The sequence below is a fragment of the Urocitellus parryii genome, chromosome 3 (genome assembly GCF_045843805.1).
Source record: "Urocitellus parryii isolate mUroPar1 chromosome 3, mUroPar1.hap1, whole genome shotgun sequence".
NCBI classification, from domain to species: domain Eukaryota; kingdom Metazoa; phylum Chordata; class Mammalia; order Rodentia; family Sciuridae; genus Urocitellus; species Urocitellus parryii.
Genome location: NC_135533.1, coordinates 208,710,234 through 208,727,310, shown reverse-complemented (window position 1 = coordinate 208,727,310; position 17,077 = coordinate 208,710,234). Strand labels below are relative to the sequence as shown.

At 39.1% G+C, this 17,077-nt stretch overlaps 1 protein-coding gene and 1 pseudogene across 1 annotated transcript; both read right to left on the bottom strand.

The window, feature by feature from the left end:
• LOC113178262 (olfactory receptor 7A5-like) lies at positions 1 to 939 on the bottom strand. Its single transcript, XM_077796536.1, has one exon. It carries the CDS (start codon positions 937 to 939, stop codon positions 1 to 3), a length of 939 nt encoding a protein of 312 aa, XP_077652662.1.
• Positions 940 to 11,254: 10,315 nt separating this feature from the next.
• Positions 11,255 to 12,218, bottom strand: LOC144253879 (olfactory receptor 7A17-like; annotated as a pseudogene).
• Positions 12,219 to 17,077: the final 4,859 nt, after the last annotated feature.

Here is a 17,077-nt window from a genome sequence, read left to right as displayed (position 1 = left end):
CTACAGTTTCCCCCGAGGGTACCTTCTCAGAGCACTCTTGATGTCCTTATTCCTCAGACTGTAGATGTAGGGGTTCAGCATGGGGGTGACCACGCTGTACATCACTGAGGCTGTTGCACTTGAGTGTGAATTATGGGTTGCAGCAGCACTGAAGTACACTCCTAGGATTGTAAAATAGAACAAGGAGACCACGGAGAGGTGAGATGCACAGGTGGAAAAGGCTTTGTACTTCCCCTGAGCTGATGAGATTGCCCGGATGGAGGACACGATCTTGGAATAAGAGTAAAGGATGCCAGCGAGGGGGCCACCTCCCAGCAGCACAGATGTAAAGTACATCACCATGTCATTAGGAGAAGTGTCAGAACAGGCAAGTTGGACCACCTGATTCAGTTCACAGAAAAAGTGGGGGATTTCCAAGTCTGTGCAGAAGGACAGTCGCAGTACCATTAAGCTTTGTAACAGGGCATGCAGGACACTCAGGATCCAGCACACCACAACCATCAACATGCAGAGCCGGGGGTTCATGATGACTGTGTAGTGCAGGGGGTGACAGATGGCCACAAAGCGATCATAGGCCATCACGGCCAGAAGGAAGTTTTCCAGACTGGCAAAGACTATGAAAAAGTGCATCTGCGTGATGCATCCTTCAAAGCTTATGGCCTTGCTCTGTGTCTGCATGTTCACCAGCATCTTTGGGACAGTGGTGGAGGTGATACAGATGTCAGAAGAAGACAGGTTGCTGAGGAAGAAGTACATGGGTGCGTGCAGGTGGGAGTCCAAGGTGATGGCCAGGAGGATGAGCAGGTTTCCATACACAGTGATCAGGTACATGGAGAGGAAAAGCCCAAAGAGGAAGGGTTGCCATCCAGGTTGCTCTGAAAATCCCAGAAGATGGAATTCTGAAATGTGTGTACCATTCCCTTGTTCTATGTGGTCCATCTGATGAGAGAGAGAGAGAGAGAGAGAGAGAGAGAGAGAGAGAGAGAGAGAGAGAGAGAGAGAGAGACACATAGACATGGAGAGAGAAACACATAGACAGGGAGAGACAACAACAACAACAATAATGAGACATGCATGACTAACCTTTCAGAAATGGTATCATTTATGTTACAGCCAAGAAATGATTTTTATGTTTCATATATGAATCTGGTCCTCTTTTAGGAATCACCCCAGCATTTACAATTAAGAATTCCTTTGCCATTCTCATTCTATCCCAAGAGATTATGTAATCTACTAAACTCAGTTTTTTTTTTGCACTTAAAAAAATAAAAGTTAATATAAACCTTGAACCTGGGGTTTCTAGACAATGTGTCAACAATGCAGAAGAAAACAAGCATCCCTAAAATCTTATGATGTACAAAGAATTTAAGAAAAAACTTAAATTGCATAACACTTCAGATGATAACTGATGCTTAAAAGAAAAGAGTGGATGAAGGTGATTTCTTTTAAAAAACCAAAAGTCAATTCCAAAAAAAAGATGGTGACATCTGAAAAAAGATCTCACAGAATTTAGAAAGGATAATCATATAAGATGATGGAAATGATAGCTACTGTGATTTGGACAACATAAAATATACATGTTTCAAAATACCATACAGTATATCTCACACATATAGAAAATTATTATGTGCTGGTTAAAAAATTTTAAAGGTACAGAAGTTTCTCATTGTAATCACACCTGTACCATAATTGTTTCTTTTGTAGTTTATAAGATGTAACTATGTATTTAAGAAAGAGCCAGTAAGTGTAGCCCTTATGATTATAGGGCTGAGAGTAACCCTCTGGGCCCCCCAAATTCCAACATACTAATCAGTTTTGTGTTTCTATACACAGTAATAAATAAATGTTCTGAGTCTCAATTTTTTAAGTTGTAAAATGTGGTGATCATATTAACCAGTTTGTAAAGCTCTTGTAAGATTTAAATGAGATGATATATGACAAAATTTTAATTTGCTTGGTAGGAGGAGGGAGACTGTTAAGAGTCGGTTTTCCAAAGTGTTGAAGGTTGCTAGGTACATACCCACAGGAAGCAAAACCGAAGAGTGAATAGATCTCTGCATCCCACGTTTATTGTGGAACTGTTCATAATCCTTAAGATACAGAATCAGGCTAGGTGCCCATTCATGGATGAATGAAGAGAATGTGTACATAAGTACACAAGGGATATTATTCAACCTTAAAAAGAATGAAACCTTGTCACTTCCAGGATCATGGAAAACTGGCGGACATTAAGTGAGTGAAATGCCAGGCCCAGAAAGACACACACTGCCTGTCCCCACCCATGTGTGGAAGCTAAAGATGAGGGATCTCATGGAAGACAAGGGTGGACTAATGGCCGATGGAGCTGGGAAGAGTAGGGCACAGGAGAGAGAAAGATTAGATTACAGTACCTAAACACAGTTAGAAAAGACAAAAGTGTTCTGCTCTTTTGTAACATAGTAGGGTAATTATACACTAACCAACCTGTCTTTCAAAAAAGCTGAAAAAGAAGGCTCCAAAGTTTCCCAAATAAACAGGAAAGACAAATACTCACAGAGGTGGAAGTGACAGTCCCCCTCAGTTCATCCCTACACATTGGACACATGTCAAGTTATCCTACTGAGTCCTGAAATATGTGCCAATGTTATGTTTCCACTGAAAGAATATGAAAAGTATAGAAGAAGGGGTCTCCTGCTGCCACCGAACCATCAGGACCAAAGGACTGCCTTGGCCCATTTTTTTGCATTTGCATTTCTTTAAGTTGTCTGAACAACTTTCCTTGAATTGAAGTGGATTCTCTTTTTACTTCGATCTATTGTCTTGAGTTCTGGGCTCTGGATGATGAATCCCCATTAGGAATACAAAATATCTTCCCTAATTTATTATTTTTTTAACTTATATTATGGCCTAATTAACCTAGAACAAGTGGAAAATACTGAAAACTGAAAAAGCCCTGACTGCCTGTAACCTACTGGGCATCCCAGCTGGGCAACCCAGTAACTGTGGCCTCAGTGCAGTTCTGAGCCCTTGCAAGCCCTTGCAATGTTGAACTGACAGGGCACATGCTGTCTGTTCTCAGCCTCATGAGGGTATCACACAGCCTAACACCAGCCTGGAAAAGAACCTAAGTTTGAAATTCAATGTACAGTTTCTTCAGAATGCACATTGCTTTACACCATTGTAAAGTCAAGGAATAACAGGTAAAACCATCAAACCTTGGAGAGAGTCTGTCTACTATGCCCAGGTACCCCTCCTCTGAAACCTGCTCTCCTCCCTAAAGGTACACACAGCCACCCAACACACACAGCCCTGTACACACAGCACGAGTGATAACACAAGGCTCTTCTCACTCCCAGCCACACCATAAGAAAGAAATGGATTCGAGTTACTGATATCCGATTAACTTGCCTGAATGAATGTAGAATTGCTCGTCAGAAATGCTAGGCTGTCAGTTTTCAATCACAGGTTACATAGGAGTTCCCTTTTGCGATAGCCATTATCTGACCTGTGTTAAAATAAACAATCAAACAATATTCTCAATAAACAGAGGGGGTTGGCAAGTGGACCTGGAGGAAGAAGTTCTAATAAGCACAAGGAGGTCCCCAGGAGACGTTAAGGAAGGAACATTTTCCATTTGTCTCGTGGCATTCCAAGTCCCATTCTATCTCCTTGATGTCCTTGAGGTCAAAACCACATTAGCCAAGAGAAGAGAGTAAGGATAACATCAGAGTGTTGAAAAGCACATACATCAAACATCTAAATAGAAGAAACTGTTACCTAGAGAGTAAATCAACAACTCACCAAAGGAAATACACCAAGAACCACAAATTCTCTTTGTCCTGTTTTGTGAGACAGAATGGCCTTTCATGTGCTCACCCCCATTGATTTCCCACTGGTCTTCACAGGACTGGATGGCAGGTGAGGAGGGCCTCAATCTCATTTTCCTCAGGCAGCTCTTTTCCTGGGTCTTAGTCTTTGTTTTTAATTGTTCTAATGTTTACCACTGATGGATCATGATTGTTGATATTTGGGGTACAATGTGACATGTCAATACACATCCACACTGTGTAACCATCAGGTCAGGGTCGTGTGTGTATCCAGCACCTTGAACTTCCATGATTTCTTTATGTGGGAACAGTCACAAAGCCTCTCCACCAGCTGCTTTGAAACCCACAAGTATTGTCCACCACAGTTACCACGACATGGGAAGTTACTGCTCCAGGCTGTACCCATGGACCCTCCTCTCTCTCCACTATGTTCTCCCAGCCTCTGGCAACCACTGTTCAGCTCTCTGACGCACCAGATGGGCTAACCCTGGTCCTGTTCTGGACTTAATCCAACATTTGAGGGCCCCCTCCCCATACTCTACAAAATTGTGCTCCTGTGATGAGTACAACCTTTCACACACATGACACTCTCCATATGGTATATCTCTGAGGACACGATGCCACACACATTTATTTGGCTATACTCTGTGGCATTTTAATGCAAGAGACAAATGAGCAGGGACTTTCATCTTCTATTTTCACCTTTATGTTTTCACAATGATATGTGGACACATGTGCATTATTTAGAAAGTTTACAGCATGGGAGAAGTTTCTTAATGTTTTTGTTAGTATATTATAGTTATACATCATAATAGGGTTCATTTTGAAGAAGTTTTGAAATAAAAATATATTGCAAGGCAATAAAACCAGGTTAAATATCTTGGTTTCAAAATAACCATAATAAACAACATTTTAAAAATAATTAAACATAAAGTAATAAAGAAATTTTAGCGATTTAATTATATCAACATGGGTTCATAATAAAATTGGTACATAATTTGATATGTGTGTATACACACACACATATACACACATACATATATAGTTTTCCTATAATTATTTGTTGAATTAGGAATTATGTCTCAGCATATATGGAAATTTATTAAATGGCAAAATTACATTTGGTAAAGCTTAAAATGTTAAATAAAAGCTGGTGTAAGTGGCTGTGTGCTTTAGTCAGCTTTTTCACTGCTGAGATCAAAGGACCCAACAAGAATAATTTTAAGGAGGTAATGTTGATTTGGTGACTCACAGCTTCAGAGGTCTCAGTTCATTAGATGGCTGACTCCACTCCTTGGAGCTCAGGGTGAGGGAGAACACTGTGGTGGAGGAAAGCAGGTCAGGGCATGACAATCAGGAAGCACGGAGCTCCACTCAATATAATATAAATACAATATAAACCCAAATGGCCTGCCCCCAGGGACCTACCTCCTGCAGCCACACCCCACCTGCCTAGAGTCACCACTCAGTTAATCCCTATCAGGGGATTAATTCACGGACTGGCTTGAGGATCTCATAACCCTAATCATTTCGCTTCTAAACTTTCTTGCATTTTCTCACAAATGAGTTTTTGGAAAACAAATATCTAAGCCATAACACTGTGTATCTGGAGTAAAATAAAGATGGCCCCCTAGCTCACATATCATATGATACCAAAAGGTCAGAGGAGTTAAAGAATTTGGTGTAAACGTAATTAATACTTTTCAGATAAACATCCAGGAAGACTATATACAAAATCTATGAGTGGGAAATTTATCTTAAGACAAGAAAATCAGAAGTAAGAAGAGAGACACATATTTAACTAAATAAAATATTAAAGTTTTTACTGACAAAATATAGGAAAACCAGTTAAGAAACAATAATCTGAAATGCTCATTTGAAATGTTAACTGTAGATAATGAACTATAATAAAAATAGATTGAAATGGTGATTGGACATATAAATATTTGCTGAAAATTTTACACGGGAAAAACATGGATAGCTATTAAATCAATGGGGTTGGACGTTTTAAACAGGTGGGAAAAGGGATGCTCTGATTTTTCTGGAAATGGGAAGAGTCATGAGCCTGGGAGAAATATCTAAATGCAGCTGTCAATACTAAAAGTGCAGGTGATCCTAACTCGGCTTTCTCAGCCAAGGGACATTGACTTCCCAGGCTTCCTTGCTGTGCTGTCCTCTGCCTGGTGCGATGTTAGCAGGTCACCCCTCCTGGTGTCTCAGTCAAGGCCATCTCTAGCCATTTCCCAGTGTCCCTAAGGGGTCCTAAATAAACCTTGTCTACAACCATGGTTTTAAATAACCAATGCCCAAATACTTCTGTAGACATTATGGTTGATAGATTGTATTATATCGGTTTAATGAAGAACAATATCATAGACAGTCGGAAGTGTAAATGTTAAGCCATACCATAAAATATTTTTTGGTCAGTTAAATAATTAGTGTTTGCACTACTTGATAGGAGAGACTTTCTAAGATGCTGTTGAATAAGAGGTAATAAAAGAAACAGGATGTAACCAGATGATGCATTGGGTGAAACCAAATTAGTCGATTTTCACACTTTCCACCAAATACATTTAGAATAATAAATGAACAAGACAGCAAACATTAAAATTGGTTTTTAAAAAGTCCAATTCTTAATTTTGAAAGCATGTGTACCTCTGGACAAGGGTGAAGCATTGGTGCACAGCCTGAAGGTACAGAACACATATCAATTTCATGTTTAGGCTTGTGCCCATTCCCAAGGTCACTCATTATGCATGTGCAGATAATCCAAAATCAGAAAAAAATCCCAAACCTGCAACACTTTTGGTTTCACATATTTAGGATAAGGGTTACTCAGCTTCTACCATTTCCCCAACTAAATTAAAACACAACATCATCAACTATTAAATTTCTAGACGTATGGAGACTTCTGATTCATTCAACAAATAATGAGTATCTGGCAAGTTTCCAACATTCTAGAAAAATCCTGTATTTTTTTTTAATCAGTCACTGTCAATTTATTTACTAACTTGTAAATTATTGATGTTTTGTATCTTGTTTCAGTTAATTTTAATGTTCTGTCAAATTTTGTTTACTATCAATTTTTTAAAAAATTAAAATTAATTTTTAATTGAAAAAATTATGTGTGTTTAGGGGTTACAGCATGACATCTTGATCTATGTATACATTTTACAAAGACTCAATCTAGTTAATAATTCTATTACCTCATCAGTGTATCATTTTATGTGGTGAGAACATGAAATGTCTATTTTATTTTATTAAGTATTATTACAAACATGTATTGATTGTATAATTTAATGGGATTCACTGTGATATTTCCACCCATGCACACATTGTACATTGATCATGTCCATCCATTCTTCCACCCCCTCCCACCCTCCCCCAGCCCTCTTCCCATGTGCCTGGAAATTCCTCTTCTACTTATAGGTCATCTTCATTTTTCTAGTTTCCACACATGAAAGGGCAGATGCATTACCTTTCTGTTTCTGACAATTCTCCAATTCTATTCATTCTGCTGCAAATGGCAGGATTTCCTTCATGTCTCAAAAATACTCCCTAGTGTAGATATACCATATTCTCTTTATCCACTCATCTGTTGATGGGCACTGAGACTGACCTCATGTTACAAGTTTATTTCAGGAATTTTAAAATATGAAACAAATTGTTATAAACTGTGGTCACCCTGCAGGGCAGTAGGTCACTAAAACTTATTCCTCCAGTCTGATTGAAACTGTGTGCTTTTCCATCTCTCTCCCAATACCTTCCTACCCTCTGGTAAGCAAGAGTTCATCATGACTCTGTTCCTGTTATGGTTTGATTTTGAAATGTTCCCCAAAAGTTCCAGTATTAATTTTCAGAGGTGAAATGATTAGAGTGGGATCTGTAACCTATTCAATGGATTGATCCATTTTTGTGGATTAATAATTTTAAAGAATCGCTCTCTGGGTGGCAACTGCAGGCAGTTGTGGCAGGGCTGGAGGAAGTGTGTGCCCTGGGGTGTGCCCTTGGGGATTAGGCATTGTGCCCCTGGATCCTCCCACCCTCTCTCTACTTCCTGGCTACCATGAGGTGAGCAGCTTCCTCCACAAATACTTCCTGCTATGATGTTCTATGTCACCTTGGGGCTAGAATAATGGAGTTGAATGACTGTGGACTGAACCTCAGAAACCATGGTGCTAAATGAACTTTCTTTTTCTCTAAGGTGTTCTTGTCTCTTATTTTGGTCACAGCAGAGAAAAGCTGATTAATATAGAAACTGGTACCAAGAAGTTCAGTCATTACTGTGACTAATCTTACCACATGGTTCAGAAGACATTGGAAATTATTTGCAGGAGAAATTTGAACAAGTTTGGAAACACAAATAGAGAAGTCTTAGAATGTTATAAGTGGGGCTTAAAGGATGATCTGGTGGGAGCTCAGAGACCAGAATGCAGATAAGAATACAGATAGTAAGAACAGTGCTCCAGAGTTTTCAAAGGGGAATGAGGACTCTATTGGCAATTGGACTAGAAGCCACTTATGTTACGTTCTGGAAAAGGATTTGTCAACATTTTCCCCATGTTCAGAGACTTTGTGGGAGGCTAAATTTAAAAGTTATGGACTAATTAATCTGGCAGAGAAAATTTTAAGGCAGCACAGCATTCAGGTAATGGCAGGGTATTGTTGGTCGCCTTTAGCCACATTTACTGTGAGATTCAGAAGTAAAAATCAGAGAGGCAAGATCTGGAAAACTTGAAGTTTAGCCAGAAATGTGTGTGTGATGTTGGGGACAAGGAAGATGTGGTTGTTGAAGAGGTTACTGTCACTAAAGTGAAGCTATGTATTTTGCACAGAGACAATAGGAAATATACCTTGAAAGCATCTCAGAAATCAACAAGACCACATCCACTTCAGGATCAAGGGTATAAAATGAAAATTCTAGTGAAAAATCAAAACTATACCAACATTGCATCTCATTCCAGTGAGAATGGCAATTATCAAGAATTCAAGCAACAATAAATGTTGGTGAGGATGTGGAGGAAAAGATACATGCATATCTGGTGTAAAAAAGACACTATGAAATGTGTAGCTCAAAAATCACTGCTGCAAGTTTGCCAGCATTCCTTGTCTGGATCATTCTCATTAACAAGAAAACTAACCCATAGAGCAATGGCACAATATGGCCATAAGTGGGTTTGAGACATAAGACGTTGTGATACAACATTGTGGCTGGGCCTCAGAATCACAATGCAGAGACTCTCAGCTGATTAGGCCCAGGAGGCCAGGAGGGCTCAGGATGCCTTTCCATCTCCTCACAGTGGCATTGGAGGTAATTCTCTGGTTTCAGAATGGATGGATGTGCAGCAGTAGCCCCTGGGAGGATATATAGCATAGAACATATGTCAGTTATAATATTCTGCTGCTTCTTATTTTTAGAATTTCTTCGAATGTTTAAAAACAGTATTCATAATTGCTCTAATTTCCAAATTCACTTTGGGGAATTGTAAAAAGCGGCTAGACTGAAGTTCCTTTCATGGCAACCAGAGGAGGTTGAAAGGATGTGGAGATGGTGGAGGAGGACCTAGGACCCTGAATCACAGGACCAGGCAGGAATTGGACACAACTGCAAGTCATTCTGTGATTGGGAAGATGGAAATCCAAGCACAAGAAAGACCTGTGATAGCTGATATTGATACTGCCCATTCACTGCTCCTTTAATAGTTGTGATAAAATTTGGAAAAGAAGAGTATTTAATTTAGCACAATGGGAGGAGTGATATTTGTAGGCAACACTGGAAATTTCCAAGCAGAAACACTATGCTTGAAATAATTCAATAATTAAACATGAAAGATGTCACCGGTCCTTAACTCCAACGAATAACTGCCTTCCTCATGAACACCAAACATGCATACATTAAATGAGTTAATATACAGCATGAAAACAAAATATTTTACACGATAATACCATGCATGATTTGAAGTTCACTTTATCATATTTCAGGTTTTCTCCAACTGGAAATACACAGGCAGCTTTCGGATTTTGAACTGGTGAATATTCTAGATGTGTAGAAAAGCATGACACTGGGATCTCAGTCACACCACGTGGGATGCTGTGTGTGTAGGTGCAGGACCCAGAAGCCGCCAACCTGCTTGTGATTGGATGACTTTGTTCTCTGCTTTTCAGTTTTGCTGTTTCTTGTAATGCACACACTAATGCTTAAAAAATAAAGACTATTTTAAAGACCTGAAAAGAAATTCTCTTTCCACATAGACTCCAGGTGCAGACATATCTTTGATAATCACTTTTTATGAGTGATGATAGCACTGTGGAAAATAAGCTGAAAAAGGAACACAGGCCTCATGAGAATAAAACCTGAGACATTTACAAAGTGTGCTTGGATACTAAAGTCTATGTATCTGATAGAGTGGAAAACTAGAGAAATTCAAAGAAAGTTCAACACATTTACTACAGGATTGCCTAGACATCCTAAGTTACCCAAAGCAGTATTCTCCATAGGAGTAATACAACTCATAACTAAAATGACAACAACCACCAAAGAATTACTTGGTATGATATATATGTCATTGGTGAAAATATTATTTTTAGAAATATGGGTTGATCTGTTTTAGTTTTAGCAATAAAACTCATATCTGAAATTACAACAACAACCAAAGAATTACTTGGTATGATATATATATATATATATATATATATATATATATATATATATATATATATCTCATTGGTGAAAATATTATTTTTAGAAATATGGGTTGATCTGTTTTAGTCAGTGACCAAAAGACCTCACAAGAAAAATTTTAGAGGAGGAAAAGCTTATTTGGTGCTCACTGTTTCAGAAAGTTCATCCTACAGACAGCTGACTCCATTTCTCAAGTCTCATCATGGCAGAAGGGTGTGTCAGAGGAAAGCAGCTCAGGACATTGGCACCAGGAAGGAGAGAGAGAGAGAGAGAGAGAGAGAGAGAGAGAGAGAGAGAGAGAGAGACTGCAGACATGGGAAAAATATACATATACACCAAAGAGACACCCCGTGGACCCGCCTACTCCAGCCACACCCTACTTGCCTACAGCTATCATCCATTAACCCATTCAGGCGAGTTAATGCACTGACTAGGTAAAGAATCTTATAGCCCAATTATTTGACTTCTAAACTTCCTTGCATGGTCTCACACCTGAGAGTTTGGGGGACACCTACTACCTAAACCATAACAACCTTTGCATAAAATGAAATTTCCAAATACATATGATTCCAAGTATGAAAACTTGAGAAGAAGAAAAATGATGAGAAAAATATATATCGGATTATCAGTGAGAGCCCAAAGCTTGGTGAAGAATATTTCTTAAATTGCATACAGAAGTTGCAGTCAAAGAAAAGGAGCAAGTTCAACTCCCACAATCTGATCAAAGTAGTCACAGTTCCTGGGTCTGAGTATTTGAGTTCTGAAATCATGAGAATTGATTCAATGACCCTTTTATAGTTTCCCTCCAAAAGACGATTTTTAGAGCGCTCTTGATGCCCTTATTCCTCAGACTGTAGATGTAGGGGTTCAGCATGGGGGTGACCACACTGTACATCACTGAAGCTATAGTACTTGAGTGTGAGTTTTGTGTCACAGAAGAACTGAGGTACACACCTATACTTGTGCAGTAAAATAAGGAGACCACAGAGAGGTGAGATGCACAGGTGGAGAAGGCTTTGTACTTGCCCTGAGCTGATGAGATTGCACGGATGGAGGGGACTGAGACGATCTTGGAGTAGGAGTAAAGGATACCAGTAAGGGGACCAACAGCCAGCAGCACAGCTGAAAAATACATCACCATGTCATTAAGAAAAGTGTCAGAACAGGCATGGTGGAGCACCTGGTTAAGTTCACAGAGAAAGTGGGGGATGTCCAGGTGTGTGCAGAAGGTTAGCCGCAGCATCATCAAGCTGTGTAACAAGGAATGCAGGCCACTGATGATCCAGGATACCAGAACCATCAGCATGCAGAACCTGGGCTTCATGATGACTGTATAGTGCAGGGGGTGACAGATGGCCACATAACTGGTCATAGGCCATTATGGTCAGCAGAATGATGTCCAACCCTGCAAAGAGTAGGAAAAAATACATTTGGGTGATGGAGCCTGCATAGGTAATGGCCTTGCTCTGTGTCTGGATGTTCACCAGCATCTTGGGGATGGTGGTGGAGGTGAAGCAGATGTCCACAAAGGACAGGTTGGAGAGGAAGAAGTACATGGGCGTGTGCAGGTGGGAGTCTGAGATGGTGGCCAGGATGATGAGCAGGTTCCCCAGCACAGTGACCATGTACATGGACAGGAAAAGCCCAAAGAGGAGGGGCAACAGATCTGGGTCCTCTGAAAATCCCAGAAGAAGGAATTCTGAAATTTGTGTGTCATTCCTCAGTTCCATGTGGTTGATGTGACTATCACAGGAACATGAGAAGAGAGAGAGAGAGAGAGAGAGAGAGAGAGAGAGAGAGAGAGAGAGAGGCATTACTAATCTTTTTAGAATTTCTATTTCACTGTTCAGAAATTACCTTTATATTTCATTTATGAATCTGATCACCTTTAATGCATCACCCTGCATCTCTGATTAGAAATTCCTTTCCAATTCTCCACCTTTCTTCAAGGAGTCATGTATTCTAAAATTGTATGAAGAAATTCTTTAAATAATGATGAAATCATGCCATTTGTTATCCAATGGGTGCATCTGGAGAGCATGATGCTAAGTGAAATAGGCAGGCTCAGATGTCCAGGGCCTGAAGTTGTCTCTCATATGAAAGCTAGAGAGAGAGAGGAATGTTTTAAAAGGGGTCGAACCCAGGAAAATAGAGGGTAGAGCAGTGGCGAAAAGGAAGGGCATCAGAGCAAGGAGAGGAAGGATCCATAAAGGGAGGAACTGCTGAAAATTTTTGACCCAAATATGCTATGTGTATGTGTGAATATGTCACAATGATTTCCACTTTCATACATCACTATAATAGGCAATTAAAAAATAATAAAAGAAAACCAACAGAGGGTGAGGGGAAGGAAGGATGAAAGGGAGGAGGTAGTACCAGGGATTATGATGGAGCAATTTATGATATAGGCATCCGTAACTATGTCCATATGAACCCGACAAGTAAGTAAAGGCCTCTACAAAATTCTGCACACCCCAAGACAGTCATGTCCTTTCACATTGAATAACACTCTGCATAACACGTTCCTAGGGACACTGTGTCATGACCAAATTTATTTGATTATGATCTGTTTGCCATTATATTGCAGGTTACAAATGAGCAGTAGATTTCACGTTATTTATTCAGCATTGTATTCTCAGAGAAGTATATGAACCAGTATGCATTGTGTAAAAATGCATTTAAAGGAAAGGAAAGTATTAAAACAAAAAGAATGGCAAGGAACAGAACCAGGTTAAATAGAACGGTTTAAAAAAAAACTCTATTAAACAAAAATTGAATGAAGCATTGACCATGAACTGAAACAGATATAACATAGGAATTCTTTAATGATATCAATGTGGACTCCTAATTAAAATGGTAAGTATTTAGAAATAAAATAAAATAATGTTACTAGAATGTTCTAGAACATACAAATGTTATTATTTGTTAGTGAGTCAGAAATTAAGTCTCAGTATACTTGAAAAGATTGTATTTCACTTGAGCTGGAAAAGGTTTAGTAGTCCCATAAAAGCTGACATAAATGACTGCCTACACAGAGGAGAATGAGGTTGGTCCCAATGTCACGCCTTCTTTTTAAAAAATCAGAGAAAGACTGAGTAAGAAAATAAATAGTGTGTTTTCTTGGAACATCAAGAAACCATCATGAAAAGCTCATAGATGGGCAAAATCAATTTGAATAGGCAAGAAACTCAGACATGAAAAAACGTATTGAAATGCAATTTAAAACTTTTTATGGACAAAAAGTATTCTTCAAAAATGAATTGAATAAAATAACCTATAAAAATACCTGAAAATGCTGATGAATGTTGAAAAGCAGGCACAGATTGATAACAGAAAAATTGAAATGGTGATTGGGATTAAGAATATTTGCTCAAACTTACTAGTAATTGAAGGAAGTGGTAGTAGTAAACCTTTTTCAAACCTATCTATGTGGGGAAATTTTAACCTGTCACATTATGAGGTCCAAGGTTTAAACAGGAGCAGAAATAGAAGTGTTATATTAATTTGGGACAATATCTACAGGCGACGATAAGTATGAAAAATTCAGATAATTTTCAACTCAAATTTTCTAAGTTAAGGGAATATGGACATTCTGGGTGAGATGATCAACGGTGGTCATGTCTGTCCTGTACCCTGTAGGATGTTTAACAGAACATTCTGGTCCACTCACCCTTTTCAGTGTCAGTCAAAATCATCTCCAGCTAGTTCTCAATGTCCCCTGGGGGGGGGGAAGTATATCTTATTGAGAGCCACAGTTTTAAATAAACAATCTCCAAATATCTTTGTATAAATCATGATATATCATATCAATTTAATGAGGAAAAATACCAAAGGTCATCGAAAGAATAAATGTTGCTGTATACCATGACATTGTACATAGTCTATTAAATAAATTGCATTGCACTTGATGGGAGAAACTTCCTTAAGGTACCACTGAACAAGGCAGCAAGGCAGATGCACAGTAGAGAAGCAGGCTGCCCTAAACACAAGCAGGGTGCATGATGTGTGTAGAGGGCTGATTATTCATTGGTAGGAAAAGTGCAGGAGTTGAGCGAGTGTGTGACAACAAAGAATCTGTAAACTTTCACACATTCCCTCCAAGTACAATTTTACTACATTGTGGAACAAAGTGGCAAACCCTAAGTTGGTGAAAACTCCTATCCTTAAGTTTGAATGAGTGCAATTAAAAAAAAAAAAAAAAACAGGAATGAAACCTTTTTGTACCTTCCACACCAAACAAAGTGTTCCCACAGAAATTTTCAAATACAGAAAAAAAAAACTAACAAACTCAAGATATATTTAACATAATGCTTTGGGAAATACTTGCAATCAAAACTAGTAAGTGTGGTCCCTTTCTCCTACAAAATAACTTTTTAAATGTGAACATGAAAGAAGATACTGCAATATGATTGACACATGACTGTTGTTGCCAGGTAAGATTCGCAAGTCATCCATTGGTCTAATCTTATCAGTATACTCATATATGAAGGTATACTCATATATGCTCCATCTTAGAAATAAAATCGAAATGCCCTCATTTAAATGTTTCCATCTGTAGCAAAGGCCCTATTTCTCTATTCCCCTTAATTGCAAAGATCCTCGGGGGGAAAAATTATCTACTTTTACTGAAATGACAGTACCCCTCCCATACCCTCTTCAAATTGTGCTTTGATTACCTTCATTGCCAGTGATGACCCTGCAATACTGAGTTCATCTGACACTTCCCTCTTAGCATCATAAATATGTAGATTAATTAACTCAATAAATCAAGTGGGCAAACAGCCCTGATGACTGCCCTGTCTCAGTTCAGGGTGAGTCAGGTTTGGCTCAGAGGACCTCAGATGAGCACCCTTGGCATCCATTCTATGAACCTCTCCTGCCAGACTGGCTACATCTTGTACTGACCCGGATGAACACTCTGAGCAGAAGGGCTCTGTGTGGAAATCCGGATTCCTCTCTGAACACTTGCAGATGAAGATTGGAGACCCAGAAAAGACAGGAGGAATGAGTCAAGCATTGGTCTCAGAGCCAGACTTTAGACCTCAGAAAGAACAATCACATCCTGCCCTGCCCAAGGTCAAGTATTCTGAGAGAGCACAGCAGAGGAGATATACACAGCTCCTGAGACTTCTCATTAGACCTTTCTATTGCAACTCCAACCCAGGGGCACCTCATTCCTCTGTGGGACTTGATTCTACGCAAAAAAGATTTCTCTCCCCTGCAGATTCTCTGTTCCCAAGAGACCAGGTGAAAATCCAGGGGAATCCATTATTTTTACTTCTTCTCCATTAGCTTTTCTGCCTTCCAGAGCTCTAACCTCCTAACATCTAATCCCAGCCCTTATTTAAAGTTTTCTTCCAAGCCTGACGCTGAGGTACCTGCTTTAATGAGGCCTCTTGGATCCCCAGAGCCCTGTATGTGTTGGGGACACAGATGCATACTTACAATACATACTTACAATGTAAAGAACAATTATTTACTCCTTGATTTAGAAAATATTTAGCAATTTTAAGTAATACATTCGAATCTTTTTATGCATGTTGCCCTGAGATTAGTATCTTACATATATTCTCATTTGTTTTTCACATTTTGTGAAAACCTCCATACACATGCACCTGTTGTCTACATGCACCTCACATCTGACCTCCAGTGGTCAAATGTTGGGTTGGTACCTCAGTATCTGCAAATAGTAGCTTACAAGTACCTGAAGATCCCACCTGCTGTATGAAGCTGATATGAGGAGCAAGTTATGTTTTAGAGTTCACAGAGAGTCACATGGTACAATAAGATCATCTCCATATCAAATCCATATCAGTTCCACATCAGCTATTGAGAATATATTCCACATTTACTAAGCTCCTTATGATACCAGGTAAGTCTCTTGGGGAGTTAAGTGGGTCCAGAAATGCCCTGCTCCTGGGAGTCAGCAAATTGTGATCATACAAGTTGACACACTTGGGGTGCAGCACTGTGGGCCCCTACCTGCAGGAGACTTTTACTACAGATTCCACATTTCACTCATTAGTGGTCTGTTCAGAGATTCTATTAATGATGGTTCAATATCTGAAGGTGGCATATATCCAGGTTGTACATGTCCAGGTATTTATCCATTTCTTCCTGATTTTCCAATTTGTGAGGGTTTAGTTATTTTTATAGCCTCTGATGATCCTTTGGGTTTTTGTGGACACAATTGGCAGGGTCCACATGGCTGGAAATAGCAGGTGCTCAATAGACATTCAGGTTCCACGCATAAAGAAACAATACATGTTTAAGGAGACTGGAATACCAATAACCCTGATTTGATTATTGATAAATTCCTTTCAAATTATTACGGTATCCCATAAAGATATGCAATTATTCGTCCAACAAAAAAATGAACTTTAAAACACTATGTCATCTGCTGATGGGTTATTTGACTTCTTGCTTTCTAACTTAGATACTATTTCTCTTGTCTAAATTGCTCTTGATAGAACTTCCTGCACCCAAACAAAACACACATTGGGTTTCCTATCTCAATGACTTGAAGGTAATAAAATATTGTTCTTTTTAGTTGTTAATAAGTGGAAAGAATCAAACACACACAGCAGCC

What these genes read in the sequence shown, in the direction of transcription:
- LOC113178262 (XM_077796536.1), bottom strand. Translation starts at nt 939, where the DNA reads ATGGACCACATAGAACAAGGGAATGGTACACACATTTCAGAATTCCAT.